At 44.7% G+C, this 17,949-nt stretch overlaps 1 protein-coding gene and 1 pseudogene across 2 annotated transcripts in view; one reads left to right on the top strand and one right to left on the bottom strand.

Annotated features, from left to right (window-relative positions):
- Positions 1 to 1,161: 1,161 nt before the first annotated feature.
- The window catches only part of Pde6b (phosphodiesterase 6B), a 42,526-nt gene continuing 25,738 nt past the window's right edge, over positions 1,162 to 17,949 (top strand). The window contains exons 1-3 of one of the 2 annotated variants that reach the window (XR_013111624.1): positions 1,162 to 1,681; positions 16,262 to 16,414; positions 16,920 to 17,009. Coding sequence is in view for 1 of the 2 variants with exons in the window: in XM_034509162.2 (XP_034365053.1) it covers positions 1,214 to 1,681; positions 16,262 to 16,414; positions 16,920 to 17,009 (711 nt within the window). In the remaining variant the exon portion in view is untranslated. The remainder of the gene's footprint in view (positions 1,682 to 16,261; positions 16,415 to 16,919; positions 17,010 to 17,949) is intronic. The other variant, XM_034509162.2, reaches the window with a different exon arrangement.
- LOC143442993 (large ribosomal subunit protein eL20 pseudogene) lies at positions 8,236 to 13,004 on the bottom strand (annotated as a pseudogene).

Raw genomic sequence — 17,949 nt, 5'->3', positions numbered from 1 at the left:
CTATCCATCAGCACTGACATCTCCTCATGCTTAGGCAAGCACACTGTGTAATGTACCCACAGACTCTGCAATAGCCTTAGTGCTTAGTGAACAAAGCTAGCACCAGGAAGGAATCTACACCATACTTTATATCATCACATCATGACTGCCATAGAAACCAACACCAGAACACATACTGTCATCTAGAGGCACTGATCCTCACCTGACAAACAGGTTTGCAGGTCTGTAAAACAGTGCTCACGGTGCAGCTGTGGATGGATACAGGACAAAGATCTAGCGACACAAATAAATGTTCCCAGAGTAAGTTTCTAAATTCAAGAAAGTAAAAAACACTTCCACACGTTTGGCTCACATAACACTCTGTGTAATTCCACTGTACCATATCAACTTTATGAACCCTGAGGGAGGGTCTAACCTGAGAGAGACAGATAAAGAAAGAGAGAGAGAGAGAGAAAGAGAGAGAGAGAGAGAGAGAGAGAGAGAGAGAGAGAGAGAGAGACAGCATGTGGGCCCAGGGGCATGTTAGCTGGTGATATCAAAAAGGAAAGTCCTAAGTCTACACAAGGCATAGGTCCACTTGAACCCTCCAGCTCTTGACGGCCACACAGCTGCAGAGTGCTGTTACTCCGAACCTATGTCCTCCATAGCAAGTAAAGATCAAGAAGACAATGAGAAGCAACTTCTAGGCAGGTAGTCTAGGGACAGTCTGACTAAACTCTTTGTACTTGTTTTTCTTCCAGGCAGGGACTCCTCCATGCACTCCCTGCCTCAGACTGCAGTAATGGAAGGCCTACCATCTTCCCAGGGTATTTGGGCCAAGGAAGACCAGGGACTTTTTATTGGACCAACCCAAATCCTTCAGCAGCTCCCCAAGCACAGAGGGTCATAGTGTGTGCTTGTGAAATTACCTAGTCTCGGGGCCTGTTTCACCAGAAACGACATTCCTTCTCTTAGCTGCCCATAACTCCTGTGACAGACAGGAAGCCCACCAAGCTTTACCCCAAGCCCCAATTCTTAATATCCATTTTTTCCCCAGGGGAGTGGGGACTGCCAGGCCTCTGAGAAGAGAGGTCGGGCCACTCATGTGGTATGAGTCATCACCTCTCCTGGGCTCCCTAATCATCACTAAGAAAGACTTTGCTGACAACAGAGTTTGCAGAATCCATGTGTACCTGGGGGTGGAGAAAGCCCTGGGCACAGCAGCAGGAACACCATGAGCCTCAGTGAGGAACAAGTACGCAGCTTCCTGGATGGGAACCCCACCTTTGCCCACCAATACTTTGGGAAGAAGCTGAGCCCTGAGAATGTGGCAGGGGCCTGCGGAGACGGTTTGCTGGCAGACTGTGGCAGCCTTCGAGAGCTGTGTCAGGTGGAAGAGAGTGCAGCACTGTTTGAACTGGTGCAGGACATGCAGGAGAATGTCAACATGGAACGCGTGGTCTTCAAGATTCTGCGGCGCCTCTGCACCATCCTGCACGCTGACCGCTGCAGCCTCTTCATGTATCGCCAGCGCAACGGCATAGCTGAACTTGCTACGCGGCTCTTCAGCGTGCAGCCAGACAGCCTCCTGGAGGATTGCCTGGTGCCCCCTGACTCTGAGATCGTCTTCCCGCTGGACATTGGGATTGTGGGCCATGTGGCTCAGACCAAGAAGATGATAAACGTGCAGGATGTGGCAGAGGTGAGTGTCCTCCAACTACAATGTAGAGGTGTGTTCTCCCTCAGCATCCAGAGATTTCACAAGGACCTCAGGTCCAGGGCTAAGGTTCTTGCGGTTCACCCTTCCCTGTCTCATCTCCTCACAGTGATTAGCCTCCTGTCTTTCCCTTCTAGGACTAGTCTTTCACATTTCCAGTTTAAAGGGGGTGGGGGTGGGGGTGGGGCTCCAAGAGAGCTTTAAAGGGTCCCTCCTTTTCTCCCCCATGCTGCCTAATTGCCACAGAAACACTATTTAAAAGACGTTCTTGTGGAGGCTTTTCAGACTCAGCCTCTGGCCTTGCCAAGGTCAGGCCTCCTTTATGTATGATAAGCACTGTGAGGACCCAGGGCAGCTTCAGTGATGAAGAGTGTGATCAGGTGTGAAGAGTCTTCCATGGATGACTATGATTGTCTGCATAGGGGGTCTGAAGCGATGAGGCCAGGGCTGGTATAGGGAGGTCAGATGCCCAAACACCCAGCCATGGCAGAAGCAGCTTTACCCACAAAGGGAACCACACTGGTCCTGGAGGCAGAGGATCTGGAATCTAGGAGAGGGTGGAAATAGAGTTACAAGAGATTCAGGGTCCAGGATGGGAATGGACTTATTGACACTTCATGGAAGCTGCTAGTTTATGGCAGGCATAACCAGGACAGAGCTCCTATGGGTGGTAAGTACTGTGGGACACAGTGAGTGAGGTACCCACTAGATATGGGTGTGACAACAGCCAGGGAGGCTCAGAGAGGGGTCAAAATATAGTCCATGGATCAGGGAGCTCACGAAAGGGCTGGAGGACAGTCTTCTTCCCCTGCCTGCTCTGTTTCTCTTTCTCTTTCTTCCCCAAGCCACCCAGGTAGCCCCAGCATCTGCTGCATACATAGAGCCACCACACACAGTGGGGGAATCCCAGAACGGGAGACGGTCCCCTTCTGGACAGGTTCCCCAGAAGCAGTCTTCACTCCTGCTACCTTCACTCCTGGCCAAGTGGGAAGGTTGCGCCGGAGGGTGCTGCAATCCTCTTATACTTATCTGTTATAAACAGGCATCCACCCAGCGACCTGAATAGAATAATCTGCAGGATTATCTTGGTCTTCACTTTGCTTCCTTTTTAAGAAATGGGTCATCCATGAGCCAAATGGAGCATAAATGACCAACAAAGCAAGACACTTGGTATAGGGAGGTTGTGTCAGAGCATCGATACTCTGGGGCTCATGGTCTACCCACCCTTCCTCATTTTCTCCTGCCTTCTTTCATTCATTTCCACCCTAACCTTTACTTCCTCCATCCCACCCACCTTCCGGGAATCCTCAAGCAATGCCTATGCATAGCCTTGAGCCTGGGGCAGGTTCTTCCCTTCTTACTGCCCTGACCCACACCAGAGTAACCGTGTTGCTCTGAGGTAAGATCAAGTTGCAGTGTTGCCCTTAATCTTATTGCCAGGCCTACCTGTGTCCTACAGCCCCTCTCCAAGTTTCTCTGTAGCCTAAAAGATACATCCTTGGTAGCAGGGACACCATGATGATCCTGTAAACTGCAGGTTGTGCTAGTTTGTATTGATCCAAGTTGAGGGAGAAGGAGTAACTGTCAAAGTCAGCAAAATCCAGATTTCTACCAGTGGCATCAGGACACTCTGTATTGCCACGGCTGGAATTCTGGGTTTGTATGCAGGTATTCAGCAAGGAAACTGAAGCAGTCAACACATGATCTCCCCAACACACTTGGTGATCTCCTTGCAAATGGTGAGCCACACGCTGGGCCTTTGTGCACTGCAGCGTTGTTCTGTAGTGTGGTAGATACATAACAGGACTGATACAAAGTTTTAGTTGCACATAGATACTCACTGCACCTAAACACATTGACCTCCAACTTTTGCTAGAGAAATGATGTCTGTTTCACCATGCAGCTACAGTAGTTGCACCAGACTGCTACTAAGCATAAATAGATCCAAAGCAAAAATAGATACTGAACACATTTAAACCATGAGCAAAGGTACAGGTATACCATGAATACAGAAAGACCTTGAGGACCCAAGGATCATGAGCATAGGCAGAACATGAACACAAGAAGGACATGTTCACAGGTAGGACATGATCATAAAACAGAATCAGATAAACTCTGCCTAGAGCAAATATTAGCAAGTATGGGAAATTGGCTCCCCTGAGCCACAAGTGTCTATGTTCTTGGCATTGAGGATATCAGACTGCTAACATTTCTGATGTGATGTATACCTCTGAAGCCTCATCTTTCTGCCCCCTTCTATCCAGAAGCATGTTCCAGAATGTGGCTTTATGGAGGGAAAGTCTGCTTGAAGCTATGCTCACATATCCAGCCTATAGGGAACTTGATAGTATTGGAATATGTGGAACATACCTCTGAGCAGAGGACCTGAATCCATGGCCTGAGACTATCTGTCTGGACCCTATGACTTCATATGTGAGGGTCACAGCTTTGCCCTAGGAACAGAGGCTAAAACCTGAGTGATAGATACCTCACAATATCTCAGGGTCATTGCAAGCTCTCTAGTAACCAGTTCAGAATAGAATAAACCCTAGTATTTCAAAACTATACATCCGAGAATCCAGAAAACCCAGAAGGTAGATGCTGAGCTCTGTCTTGCTCTCGATACGTCATAATTCATCCAAACAGCATGACCATCTGCCCTGCATAACTAACTTCTGGAGAGGTCTCTTAGCATGGAGGCCAGGACTGCACATATGATGTCAATCCAAAGTACAAGTGGAGAGACATTCACCAAAGAATAATGATATTTATTTGACAATAGCAAATTGCTCCAACAAGAATCTCTACTCCTGGCAAACTATTAATATATTTAAGGAAGTTGGGGCAAGAGGTAGATTTTGAAGCCAAAATATAAGAAAATCCTAAGTTTATTCTATAAAAAGTTCATTGGTCTTAGGGATTGGAGGTAGGAGTGGCAGCAGCTCACTGGTAGAAACACCATGCTGGACAGGTATTGTCTTCAGAGTGTGTTAAATGAATTGTTTTGATTTTAGGGATCATTAGAGATGAACTGAGTAGGTGTAGTGGTCCACGTCTTTAATCCCAGAATTGTAGGTGTGGTGGTGCATGCCTTTGATGCCAGAACTTTGGAGACAGAGGGCGGTAGATCTCTGTGAATTAGAAACCAGTCTGGTTCCAGGCTAACTAGAGTTATATGGTAATAACCAGACTCAAAAAAAAAAAAGATAGATTTTTTGCTATAGAAATTTTTGCATATGTTGGAAAGCATGACAGAAGAAATATCTATGGGGTCTTTGGAAAGTTCTTTAAAAAGTATTTATCAGCTGGATGGTGGTGCTGGACACCTTTAATCCCAGCACACAGGAGGCAAAGACAGGTGAATCTCTGTGAGTTTGAGGCCAGCCTGGTCTACAGAGCAAGTTTCAGGACAGCCAGGGCTACACAGAGAAACCCTGACTTGAATAAAATATTTTCTAAAAGTATTTATCTCAGAGAAGCAAACAAGAGTGTGCCCCTCACCCCCACATCCTTTCATTACATCCTAGATCCAATTATTTCTTGGATCTAACAAGAATTATTTCATCCTTTAGTCATTAATCTTTATATATTTTTCCCTCTGATCAAGAACATTCTTCAAAATCATTGATGATCAACTAACATTGTATAGCATTTTATCCCTGATGCCGAGAGGGCCTGCACTGATTGGCTGCATGTATGGGTGAGGTGGTTGGTGTTGAGAGAAGGAAACTAACAGCTAGACATCAGTGTCAAGACCTTTTCAGTCATATTTAACCAACAGAAAGCCAGAGGGTCAAGCTCTCAGGACTGGTGCCCTGCCCTCTGTCACTAAGCCCCATCTCCTCAGATGCTGGCTATTACCTCACTGGGCCCTGTCATTTTGTTAGAAGCTAAATTTCTTTTTTATTTTTTTGAAAAATTTTTTGAATTTTTTATTGAATATTATATTTACATTTCAGATTTTATCCCCTTACCCCATTCCCCACCACCACCCAGGAACCTCCTACCCTATCCCCCCCACTCCTGCTTTTATGAGAATGTGCCTCTACCTACCCCCTACTCACACCTCCCCACCCTTGAATTCCCCCACCACTTGGTGTTCAGCCGTCATGGGACCAAGAACCTCCTCTCTCACCTATGCCCGACAAGGCCATCCTCCCCTACATATACAGCTGGAGCCATGGGTCCCTCCCTATGTGCTCCCAGGCTGGTGGTTTAGATCCTGGGGAGCTCTGGTTGGTTGGTATTGTTGCTCTCCTCACAGGGCCACAAACCCTTTCAGCTCCTTCAGTCTTCTCTCTAACTTCTCCATTGGGAACCCCTTGATCAGATCAGTGGTTAGCTGTGAGCATCCGCCTCTGAATATGTCAGACTCTGGCAGACCTCTAAGGACACAGCTATATCAGGCTCCTGTCAGCATGCACTTCCTGACATCCACATCAGTGTCTACCTTTGGTGACTGCACATGGGATGAATACCCAGGTGGAATAGTCTACAGACGGCCCCTCCTTTAGTTTCTGTCCCACACTTTGTCTCCATATTTGCTCCCTTGAGTATTTTGTTACTCCTTCTAAGAAGGACCGAGGCACCCACACTTGGTCTTCCTTCTTCATGAGCTTCATGTGGTCTGTGAGTTGAATCTTGGCTATTTCAAGCTTCTGGGCTAATATCCAATTATCAGTGAATAAATACCATGTGTGTTCTTTTGTGATTGGGTTACCTCACTCAGGATAATATTTTCTAGTTCCATCCATTTACCTAAGAATTTCTCGAATTCATTATTTTTAATAGCTGAGTAATACTCTATTGTGTAAATGTACCACATTTTTTTGTATCCATTCCTTTGTTGAAGAACATCTGGGTTCTTTCCAGAGAAGCTAAACTTCTATCCACTCTTGACAGCAGGCACAATTTTAAAATAAGCAATACAAAGCATTTGTTGTCTTTTTTAGTGTTTTAGATTTATTTATATATATGAGTACACTGTTGCTCTCTTCAGACACATCAGAATAGTGCATTGGATCCCATTACAGATGGTTGTGAGCCACCATGTGGTTGTTGAGAATTGAACTCAGGACCTCTAGAAGAGCAGTTGGTGCCCTTAACCACTGAGCCGATCATCTCTCTCCAGCCCCCTACAAAGTATTGTTAACAATAATATAGCAACTTCTGTTTCATGTTTTTTAATGGAGAAAGGTTTATTATTGTATTTTTAATATAAAATATGGTAAAACAGTTATGAGTAGGACAAAACAACCAAATAAGACAAAGAACCAAAGAAAAAGCATAAGGAATGCATGTGGATGCAGACACACGTGTTTACACTGTACACAGGAATCCCATAAAGATACAAATCTGGAAGTCATAATATATATGCAAAGGACCTGCAAGGTTAAAAAATACATCCCGACTTAACGTTATGAAACAAGGAGCCTCCAAAGGAGCTGCTGAGCTCAGTTTTTGTTTGCTGGGCATGGGGCCTACCCCTAAAAGTGGTTTGTTTCCTCAGCGAGATTCCCTTGGAGAAAACTAAAAATAATTCTTCATTTGCAAGTGACTATCAATTGGAGATAGCTTCTGGGTTGGGAATGAAGTCCTCTTCTTCTTTTAGCTCCAGGACCCCACTCTGGAACAGACTCACACAGCCCCAGTGCATGCTGACACAGTCTCTGTGAGTTCATATGTGTGCCAGCCCCGTTATGTCTAGAAGCCTTAATTCCTTGGTGCCCACCATCCTTTTTGGGTCTTACACTCTTTGATATTTGATGGAACATCTCTTTTATTGCTGAGAGTTGAGTGTCCCCCCATCCCTCTGTGCATTTACTTAAAGGTAACCAATTAAACCACAGATGACCATAGAGGGGCTTGTGGAACTCACTGTGGTAACTGAGCCTTTCCCTTGTTTTGTGTAGCTGGGTTTTAACTCTCCTGAGAAGAAACATGGAAGCAGCACATAGACTTTTCTTCATCCAACCAATAGCTGGTCTGGAGAAAATTTACCATTTAACACCCTATAACTAAGGAGGTATCATTTAAAAGGGTCACTTGTGTAATTCTGAGCAAAAACTTGTCTTGGCGATGTTGTCAGAGTTACTCACTGGATAAACAAAAAGTTTTCTTGAGTCAAATTCTGTCAAATTATCCAAACTGGCTATTTATTGGCTGTATGTGTATCTTAACAATATCATCCTTCTCACAAGCAAAAAAATTGAAGGGTCAGAGTCTTACAATACAGTCTTATTCTGACTGTAGTTCTTCATCCACTTTTGCTGTTTCTGCCTTTGCCTGTATCATCACCATTTTAAAGACTCTCTGTTTGAAATTAGCATCAAGCTGGATAGCTTATTGAGCTTTAGAAGAAGATTTATTGACCTCAATAATTGAAAGCTGTATTGAGACATTAGAGAAAAAAAGATTTTAGAATCTAGTCTAATCTGCAGGTAGACAAAAGAATTAGAAGGCAGTGAACAGTTATATATATATATATATATATATATATATATATATATATATATATATGGTTTTTTCGTGTCCGTGTTTCTCTGTGTAGCCCTGGCTGTCCTGGAACTCACTCTATAGACCAAGCTGGCCTCAAACTCAGAAATCCACCTGCCTCTGCCTCCCAAGTTCTGGGATTAAAGGCGTGCGCCACCACTGCCCGGGTTGTTTTTCTTTAGATGTAATTCTTTTAGTTACACTAAAAATTTTTTCAAAAGGATTTGTTAAATGAGTTTCATTTTATCAAATTAGACTTACCAAATGCAATTAGAGAAGTGATTTCTCATATAAATAATCTCAGATATAGGAACCTAGAAGCAAGAAAGCCAAACAGAGGCAGAAACTAGACATAGCTGTATTTCCCAATCCCCTGGTCCCCAGACCTACTACTATAACTTGTCAATTGTAAAAGTAGGGCCCTCAAAGCCAGAACCCTATGCATGACTTAAAATGTGTCATTCAATTTAAAGACAACTTCTATGAGAGAATACATTTTATTGACCCTATGCAAAACAATCACAGAATCAGAAAGAAATAGAAATACCTACAGGTCCTTCTTAAATTTTGGAAGACCCAAATAAGGAAAAAGAAAATGCTTCCACCATTGCTTATAAAAATGTGTTCTGTCAAATTTCTATAAGCTGTATACATCTTAAGAAAGTTTTCTTAAATCTAGAAAAATACCTAAGAGTCATCAATGTTTCAAATAAGACATAAGATCCACTGGAAGTGTTGATGAATGTCTTTAGTCCCAGCGCTTAGGAGGCAGAGGGAGGCAGATCTCTGAGTCTGAGGCCAATTTGGTCTACTAAGTGAGTTACAGGACAAATAACCCTATGCAGAGCAAGAGAGACCCTGTCTCAAATCAACAACAAACCTTGTTAAAAGCTGTTTTCCTATGTGATAGAAAACTAAAAATGATACAAACACATACACACACACACGAGAGAGAGAGAGAGAGAGAGAGAGAGAGAGAGAGAGAGAGAGAGAGAGAGAGAAATTGTCTTCACAAAATATAAGACATCTGTTTCCTGGAGAAGTTATGAAAGAGAGAAAGATTCTACAAACTTGGTTACATCTTGAAGGGAAGCAGTCGAGAACAGCAGCATGGAAGATGCCTGGTGGAACGGTATGGGAGCCGTTAGATACCGGAGGAGCATTATTTACATATTTATATATATTTGCACTATATTTGTGCAGCATGTGTGTACATCATGCTGCTGAGGATGCAAACCAAGATCAGTTGCCTTGAACAGGGACGTGGTGGAACTGTCTGGTTATACAGGGTTCAAACATATTAGGGAAAACCCCAAAGAAAACCTTTCATTCTGGACCTTTAAGACAAACAATTTTAGCACCTCACTACAATAGCTGTCAGAACTGAGGCATTGATGGGGATCATCAGAGCTGATGGAAAAATTGAGTCAGTCAGCATGTTAGTTCAGAACTTCAGCAGAAACTTCAGGGCAGGGAAAGCCGTTGGAAGAAAATGGTTGAAAGTTTAAGAAACAGTTCAGAGCTGAAAACGGTAACCTCTTGAAAATTTGTGCCAGTCAAATCAATAGTTCTAGAAAGGTGTTCTAACACTGTGGGTTAGACTCTGGTTTTATGTTTGCATAATGATGAGGTCTTTAGGGAAATCTATGGATGTTTTAATGACAACCCACCTGTTGATACAAAGTTCATTTGTAAGGTTAGTCCATCAGAAACCTATGGACTGCTTTAGCCTTTAGTCCTCCTACAGAATTCTTCCTCATACAAAGAGCTCTTTCTTTAGGTATCCTTTGCAGATAAAAATACATATAACCAAGACATTTTACTTTTACTTGAATTTCCACTGAGCTAAAGAGAAACCTATGAAAATAAAATATTTTATTTGTCTACCATGTACTCATACTTTGTGAAACTTTTAATTTATTATGTATGTACATCTGCATGCAAGCAGGAGAGCTTGTTCACACACACACACACACACACACACACACACACACACACACACACACACACGATGCAGGAGTGCATGTTCACAAATGGTGAAGATCAGAGGACAACTTGTAGGTGTCAGTGTCTCCTTCCACCACATGGGTTCCAAGGATCAAACTTGGGTGGTCAAGCTTGTTAGCAAGCACCTTTACCCACTGAACCATCTCACCAGCCGAGGTAGTATTTTAGAGTATCCAGAAGCATGTTTCCTCATAGAGCAACTGATGTATTTGGTGTTTTAAGTTGCTCAGAAACGACTTGGACATCACATGAATGTCAGTTAACTCCAGATAGCATAGTGTAATTTTGGAATGACATCGAAAGTTCAAAATTAATTATTTGTTTACTTTTACCTAATTTATTTATTTTTTAGCTCTTAAATCTAAATTGCTTATGACAACTAATATCTCAGTCTAGTGTAAGGCTCATCTACCTCTGTTGTTTTATTGGTTTTCAATACATCCTAACTGCATTTTTCCCTCCCTCGACTCCTTCCAGCCCTCCCCCTCCTCCCTTCTTCCCCAGATCCACTCCTCCTCTGTTTCTGAGAGTCATCTTATCTTTTTTTTTGATAGTCTTTAGTTTTTATTTTTTATTCAGTGGGTCTCTGTGTCTAGAAGAAGGTGTTGGGCTTCTTGGTGGTGAAGCGTGGCTTGTGCTGGCGCCACAACACGCGGTGGGGCAATGGGAATTTGATCTTGGAGTCGTGGAACTGCTTGACAGCTGGCCGGTGGCACTTGCCAGCTGCAATCTCTTCCACCTTCATGATCTGGATGGAGTGTGCGCCGGCATGGTGTCAGGCACCCATGTCGCCGTAGCATTGTGTGACAGCGCCAGCAGTGGTCAGGTCCCGGTACTCTCCGTACATGTTGTGTGTGCCACCGCGGGAGTCTTAACGCAGGCAGATGCCAACGTTCTTCACACGGAGGAGTGACTTCTCAAACACATGCCTGCAGTACACATTCTCCCCGGATGACTTCTTCATCTTCTTCGGCTGTGACACAAAGTACTAGAAGCCGGACTTGGCCACCACACGGTTGGGTGCGACGATTTGCGTATGGTACAGTGGTGGTGTGTGGCATTTGGGGGTTGGCAAGCAGAGCCCCATCACCTTGTACTCCTGAAGTGTGCCGACGCCTTCATGGCACTGCGTACCCATTTGCGCCACTCACCTCATCTTATCTTTCTGTTAAAGAAATGCCCCATGAATGTGCTATATTTTGATACTCAAGTGCAGTGGATATATTTGCATATTATGTGTACATATTCTTGGGTCACAATCCCATAACTTGTGATCTTAATCATCTAACAGAAAAAAGTCAGATCTGTGCTATACTTAATGTTGACAACAAAAGATATGTTAGTTTAATTAGGTCAGTAATATTATACTAGCCTCATTTATCAAAGACTTCCTTCTGTGCCAAACCTACATAAAGTGGTAAACCCAGATGAAAACAAGCTGGCCACTCTGAAGACTTCAATCATGTTTTACCAACAAGTTTTAAATCAGCTTTTTTATCAAAGATTTTATAGCCACTACGACAGGGCACATGGCTCTGCAAGGCTCAAGGAATAATGAGGCTATACCACTGCACAGCAACAGCCTCAGAACAGAAACCAGACAAGAGCTTAGGATCTCCAGAGATTTCCGCCCCATCCTTACATGACAGCACCTGGATCTGTACGCACAGTCTCACCCTTTCTTCTATTTGTCACCTCCTAAATGTTACAGAAGGCCTGATCCGGGACATTATATATCCCCAGTCCCTTCCCTGCAGTAGCTTCTCAGTGGGGTGGGGTCATTTAGCTGTGGAGCCAGACCAGGACTCAATCCTGAGTACAAGACATGATGAGATTAAAATGTAGCTGGACATACTGGGGGTATGTCCAAAAAGATGGAAGAGTAAAGGCGGGGTTGGCACTGTAGCTCAGTGATAAAGCACTGTCTGACATGCAAAAGGCCTGTGGTTCTGTAAATTTCTTCCAGCTTCCAAATGAATCTAGGCTGTCAGGGCCATGGCTTCAGGAGACCTGGGGATGTTTGAGTTTTGTAAAGGAGGAATGCAGACGATTAGGGGTCCACAGAATAGAAAGAGTCTTGGCCTAGCCAATGGGCATGGAGAAGCGGATCTTGGAGATGTCCTTTAGGCAAGAATTGTCCCAGAAGCCCAGTATCTTTGTGATACATATGCATTTATAACTTGGCAGTGAAGAGTTCAATTCAGAGTCTCCAGGTCCTGAGTGCCTGCCTCCTTTGCCACTTTCAATGCTGTCAGATATTCTAAACAGGCAACTACGGGAGCAAAGAAGCCCGGGAAGATAGTGGAATGAACAAGAAAGGCAGGAGGAAGCCTCCAGAGGCGCTTGAAATCACAGGACGACAAGGAGGGAGTCTGGGAGCTGCAGGGGTACATGTCCATCTTCAATGTGGAATGCACATTTACATCACACACATAGAAAGAATCAGCCTCTAGAGGTCTAGAGGTGAAGCCGAAAGGCTGAAGGGACACCATCTACATGGGGTACTTGTAGGGCCACGCTGAGACTGAAGAGTCACTGGGGGCATTTGAGACCCTAACCAAAGACTTGACTTACTGAAACCTGTGCATGAATGGAGGATGATGGAAATCAAGGAAACGTAGAAACTTGGCTATGAGGGAATGATAGGCTTAAGGCTAATAGATTTGTCTTGGGGAGCTCTATAGTCTTGTTTTACTGGTGGATTCACAGAAGGAAGTTCAAAAGGGAAAATGCTAGCCAGACTTGGCATAGATATCCCCAGAACAATCTCACTCAAAACCAGCTTCTCAGTGGGACACAGATAGAGCCAGACCTGCCATGATGACCAAGCCCAGGTTCTATCTGACCTCTGGCCCTGGGCTCTAACACTTCTTTACCCTTTTCCTAAGAGTCTTGTCTTGTGAGGATCATGAAGTATCCATAATGATACCAAGATCTTGTAGGCATAGCCCATAGGGTGAAGATACCAGAGCATCCTGAGTGGTGAGGGTATTTCATATTCCAGGGACAGGAGAGGCTGGAGGATGTTACTTCAATATAAAAATATTGATTGTACAGCTGGGACCAGCAATGGGCACCTGATAGAGAGACTGGGTACCACACTAAAAAGACAGGAAACCCAGGAAGTCAGATGCCGTGGAGAAGAGAGCATGGCAAATGACAGGATTTGGGGGCATTTTAAAACCATAGCTTTGTCATAGTTAATTTCTGTCAGGGGAAGGAAATGTGGAGAGAACGCAGTGAGTAGGTGAGTTTCCTGAGTGGAGATCAGGCCAAGAGAAGAAATCAGGAGCTCCCAGTTTTATTTACAAAATGAGACTTAGACAATGTATAGATTAAAATGGGCAATAAAGTGAGGAATCAAATGTGGGCTGAATGGGTAGAAATCAAGCTAGTAAGAAAAGCAAAATGAAGGGCTTGAGAGATAGCTCAGTGGGTAAGAGTGTGGGCTGCTCTTCCAGAGGTACTGAGTTCAGTTCTCAGCAACCACATGGTGGCTCACAACCATTTGTAATGGGATCCAATGTCCTCTGTCTTCTGGTGAGTCTGAAGAGAGACAGTGTACTCACATACATAAAATAAATAATTCTTTAAAAAAAGAAAAGAAAAATGAGACAACTACCAAGTATTACTTGGGTGTCTTGCACATTCTCTCAAAGTCCCATCTATAGATTTGTGGGCCTCATTTGGGGATCAAGTGTACTTCATCTAAGAGAGTAGTTCTCAACCTTCTAAACACTGCAACCCTTTAATACAGTTCCTCATGTTGTGGTGACCCCAAACATAAAATTATTTTTGTTGCTCCTTTATAACTGTAATTTTGCTACTAGTATAAATTGCATTATAAGTATCTGATATGCAGAATATCTGATATGTGACCCCCGTGAAAGGGTCATTCAACTCCCAAAGGGTTAATGACTCGAAGGTTGAGAACTACTGATCTAAGAGTCAGATATGTGAACCTGTGTGACCCATCTGAGAATCAAATGCATGTATCTGTGTACATCATATGACGATAAGTGTAAAGATTTATATATATCATCCGAAGGGACTTTCATGCTCTGTGCAGAAGCACGTCAGTATGCCTTGGTACAGTGCTTCAAGACTCCTCTAGAAGTAGCCTGCAGGTGAGGAGCAGCCTCCAGCACTAACGGTTAGTCAGGAGATAGGTGCGTGCAAACCACAGGTATACAATGGCCACAGTGGCCAACCAGAAGCTACCCAGGATGCCCAGAGAAAAGGATATCCAGGAAAGTGTCTTCCTCTTGAGGATCTATCACATGACCAAAGCCTTGCACCGTCAAGTTAGCCAGAAAAAGCTGATCGTCTTCTGTGACAAGATATTAATGTTTATCCCAGTGTCTTCCTGCACAAAACATCACGACCAAGAAGCAAGTTGAGGAGGAAAGGGTTTATTCAGCTTACACTTTTCACATTGCTGTTCATCACCAAAGGAAGTCAGGACTGGAACTCAAGCAGGTCAGGAAGCAGGAACTGATGCAGAGGCCATGGAGGGATGTTTCTTACTGGCTTACTTCCCCTGGCTTGTTCAGTTTGCTTTCTTATAGAACCCAGGACCACCAGTCCAGGGATGGCACCACCCACAATGGGTCCTCCCCCCTTGATTACTAATTGAGAAAATGCCTTACAGCTGGATCTCATGGAGGCATTTTCTCAACGGAGGTTCCCTTCTCTGTGATAACTCCAGCTTGTGTCAAGTAGACACATAAAGCCAGCCAGTCCACCCAGTAATGTCACCTCAGTCAGGCTTTGCTGTTTATCTTCCTTCTTTGTTACCATTCATATGTTGTTTTTCCTCCAGCTTAGTGCCACATGGCAGCTAGGTGGTGGCTGCTTCTCCAAGGAGAGAGGGAAAGGGAATAGCTGACTTTAGCCATCTCCATCCCACTGGGAGGATAACCCAATCTTCAGACCCTTGGCAGGCTCTTATAGCTAAAACTCTGGCTTTGCTAACCTGTTACCAAGGAGACAGAATGCCAGCAGGGAACTTTTCAAGCTGCTCACAGGGCTGAGCTATGGAGAACTATGACAAATCACAGGCCTGCAAGATACAGGGTCCTCAGTACATATAAGAAAGTCTCTGTTGACAGTTAACATTGGGACATGCCAAAGTTATTGATAGCCATCCTCCCTTCACTGAACAGGAATGGAAAGGACATAAAGGTGCTCCAACTTTCTGAGACAGACCCTTAAGAGAGGCTAAAGTCAGCCTTTCGCCCCAGTCACTATGCCAGGGTACTTCAGTCTCATGTAAGTAAAAGAATAACCAGAAAGCAGGGCTGTGTCTATTAGAAGCCACCTGGCTCTAACTTAGTACCCCAAGGCTAGCTCAAATAACCTGTTCCTTTCAGGGGTGGAACTAAGTTCAGAGGCAGGATTCCTTTTATATCTTGGGGTAGTAGATTTAGGAACCCTTTCTGAGTCCTCCTTGAATCCTCCATGAGCCCAGAGTTGGGCAAAACTCACCATGTCACAATGTCTCCTGATGGACAGTGGTCTTTGGAGCAGGGCTCAAGCACAGGGTTGGTGGACAGATCCCAAGATACAGGAAACTCTCAACTCTAGCTCTCCAGCCAATTTGTCTTGGTGATAGTGTGCCATAACAAGCCACCAATCACAACAGAGTCCATCCTTCATGCAGTCATGGTTATCTTTCCAGGGAGAGCACGAAGCAGGTTTGGAGGGGGCTGGAGGAAGGAGACAATCACCTGGGCTAGAAGTTCTGAGGGTAGGGGTAGGAGGGCAGACTTGAGCGTACAGGAGGCCAACTTTGTCCAAAAGTAGACAAGTGCTTGAAGATCTTGTAGGGGCTGTTTATAAAACTTAGGAGACTTCTTAGGAATCAGAGGTTAAGTGAGCTTAGTAGAACCCCAGGAACAGGGTAAACTCTCTTTGCCCAGAGACTGTGCCCTGGGTTCAGAGGTAGGGCTACCTGACATCACAGTGCTAGTGTAAATGGTGGCCATCTAAGCATAGCCCCTGTAAAAGCCTGGGAGCCCCAGACTGCAGACCATAGCAATAACCTCTCTCATACCACCGCAGTGTCCCCACTTCAGCCCATTTGCTGACGAGCTCACCGACTACGTGACAAAGAACATTCTGTCCACACCAATCATGAATGGTAAAGATGTCGTGGCTGTGATCATGGCAGTGAATAAACTGGATGGCCCATGCTTCACAAGTGAAGACGAAGATGTGAGTGTCCAGGAGATGTTAGACTCAGCTCTTCCCACAAGTTTGCCCCATGGGTCTGTATATGTCCTACCTCCCCTCAAGCCTTCGCCATTATCTCTCTCTAGTCATGTGGTTATGTGATCCACGTCCCTTGATAAGTCTATGTCTGAGTTGTGTCCTTCTGCTAATCTGAGTGTGTGAGCTGTGCTTATCCAGAGGCATAAGCCAGAGCCTCACAGAGATCCTTCAAATCTCTGTGTGTGTCTGTTTATCTGGGTGTGTGAGTTATGCCCCAGCTGTTCATCTTTGTGTCTGTAAGTCATGTCCCTTTGTGTGTGATCCATGTTCCTGCCCCACAGGACTGAAGCTTTGTGTGTAGGTCCACACCCATGAGTCCTAAGTGTAGCTTACCAGTATTCTTGCATGTGTGTGGCACTTTCTCCAGGACCTTAAGGGTATGCATCTCTTCTGTACATGTGTCTTTGAACATCTGGATTTCTGACTCATGCTGTTATAATTGTTTCAGGTTTTCACGAAGTACCTGAATTTTGCTGCATTAGATTTGAAGATCTATCACCTAAGCTACCTCCACAACTGTGAGACACGCAGAGGCCAGGTATCTGTATGCCCTGCTGATCCTTCCCCAGCCTTCCACCCTCATAGGCTGTTTTGTCTTCATCAATGACCAAGACACTGTGATGTCCAGTCAGAACATGACTCTGGCCTGAGGGGACTCAATATTCCCATCCATGTCATCAGTACAAAACTGAGCAGGGGCAGTGGTGCTGTGCTCACCTAGGCAGGCAGGTTATGAGGAAGAAACTGGAAAGGCCCTCTGCTCATTACTACCACCTGAACACACAGCTTCCTGCAGAGCCACAGACAGGCTCCATTCTCCTCGGGTACTGCCTCAAAACTTTGCAGGAACTGGAGTGAATTGTCAGTTAACCAAGCACAGAATCTCTGTGTGGGATTGGCCCTGCCAGAGAATCTGGAGTCTGTTTAATTTGCATGAGATAGAAACTTGAGTGTCCAGCTGGGTCAGTGTGCTGAAGGTTTAGAACACATTTGAAGATGTCAGAGAAGAGAGGCAGGGCCAGGGCTGGGGGCCACTAAGACTATCTTGACTATGAGCTACAGCACAAGAGCTCAGAGAGGTCTCAAGGCAAAGCAGTTCTCTTATCTGAGTCTCAGCCTGTGAGCCTTTGAGAAATTCCGAACAAGCTGGGCGTGACAGGGATGTCTGTATCCCAGCACTCAGGAGGTAGAGGCAGGGTGTTTTAGTCAGTGTTCTGTTGCTTTGAAGAGACACCATGACCTCAGTAACTCTTATAAAAGAAAGCATTTAATTGGGGCTGGCTTACAGTTCCAGAGGGTTAGTCTACTGTTGTTATGGCAGGAAGCATGGTGGAATGCAGGCAGGCATGGTCCTACAGAAACTGAGAGTTCTACATCCGGATCCGAAGGCGGCAGAAAGAAAGAGTCATACTGGGTCTGGCTCGGGCTTCAGAAACCTCAAAGCCCACCTCCAGTGACATATTTCTTCCAATAAGGCC

The sequence above is a fragment of the Arvicanthis niloticus genome, chromosome 7 (genome assembly GCF_011762505.2).
Source record: "Arvicanthis niloticus isolate mArvNil1 chromosome 7, mArvNil1.pat.X, whole genome shotgun sequence".
Lineage (NCBI taxonomy): Eukaryota > Metazoa > Chordata > Mammalia > Rodentia > Muridae > Arvicanthis > Arvicanthis niloticus.
This window is presented reverse-complemented; position numbering and strand designations above follow the sequence as displayed.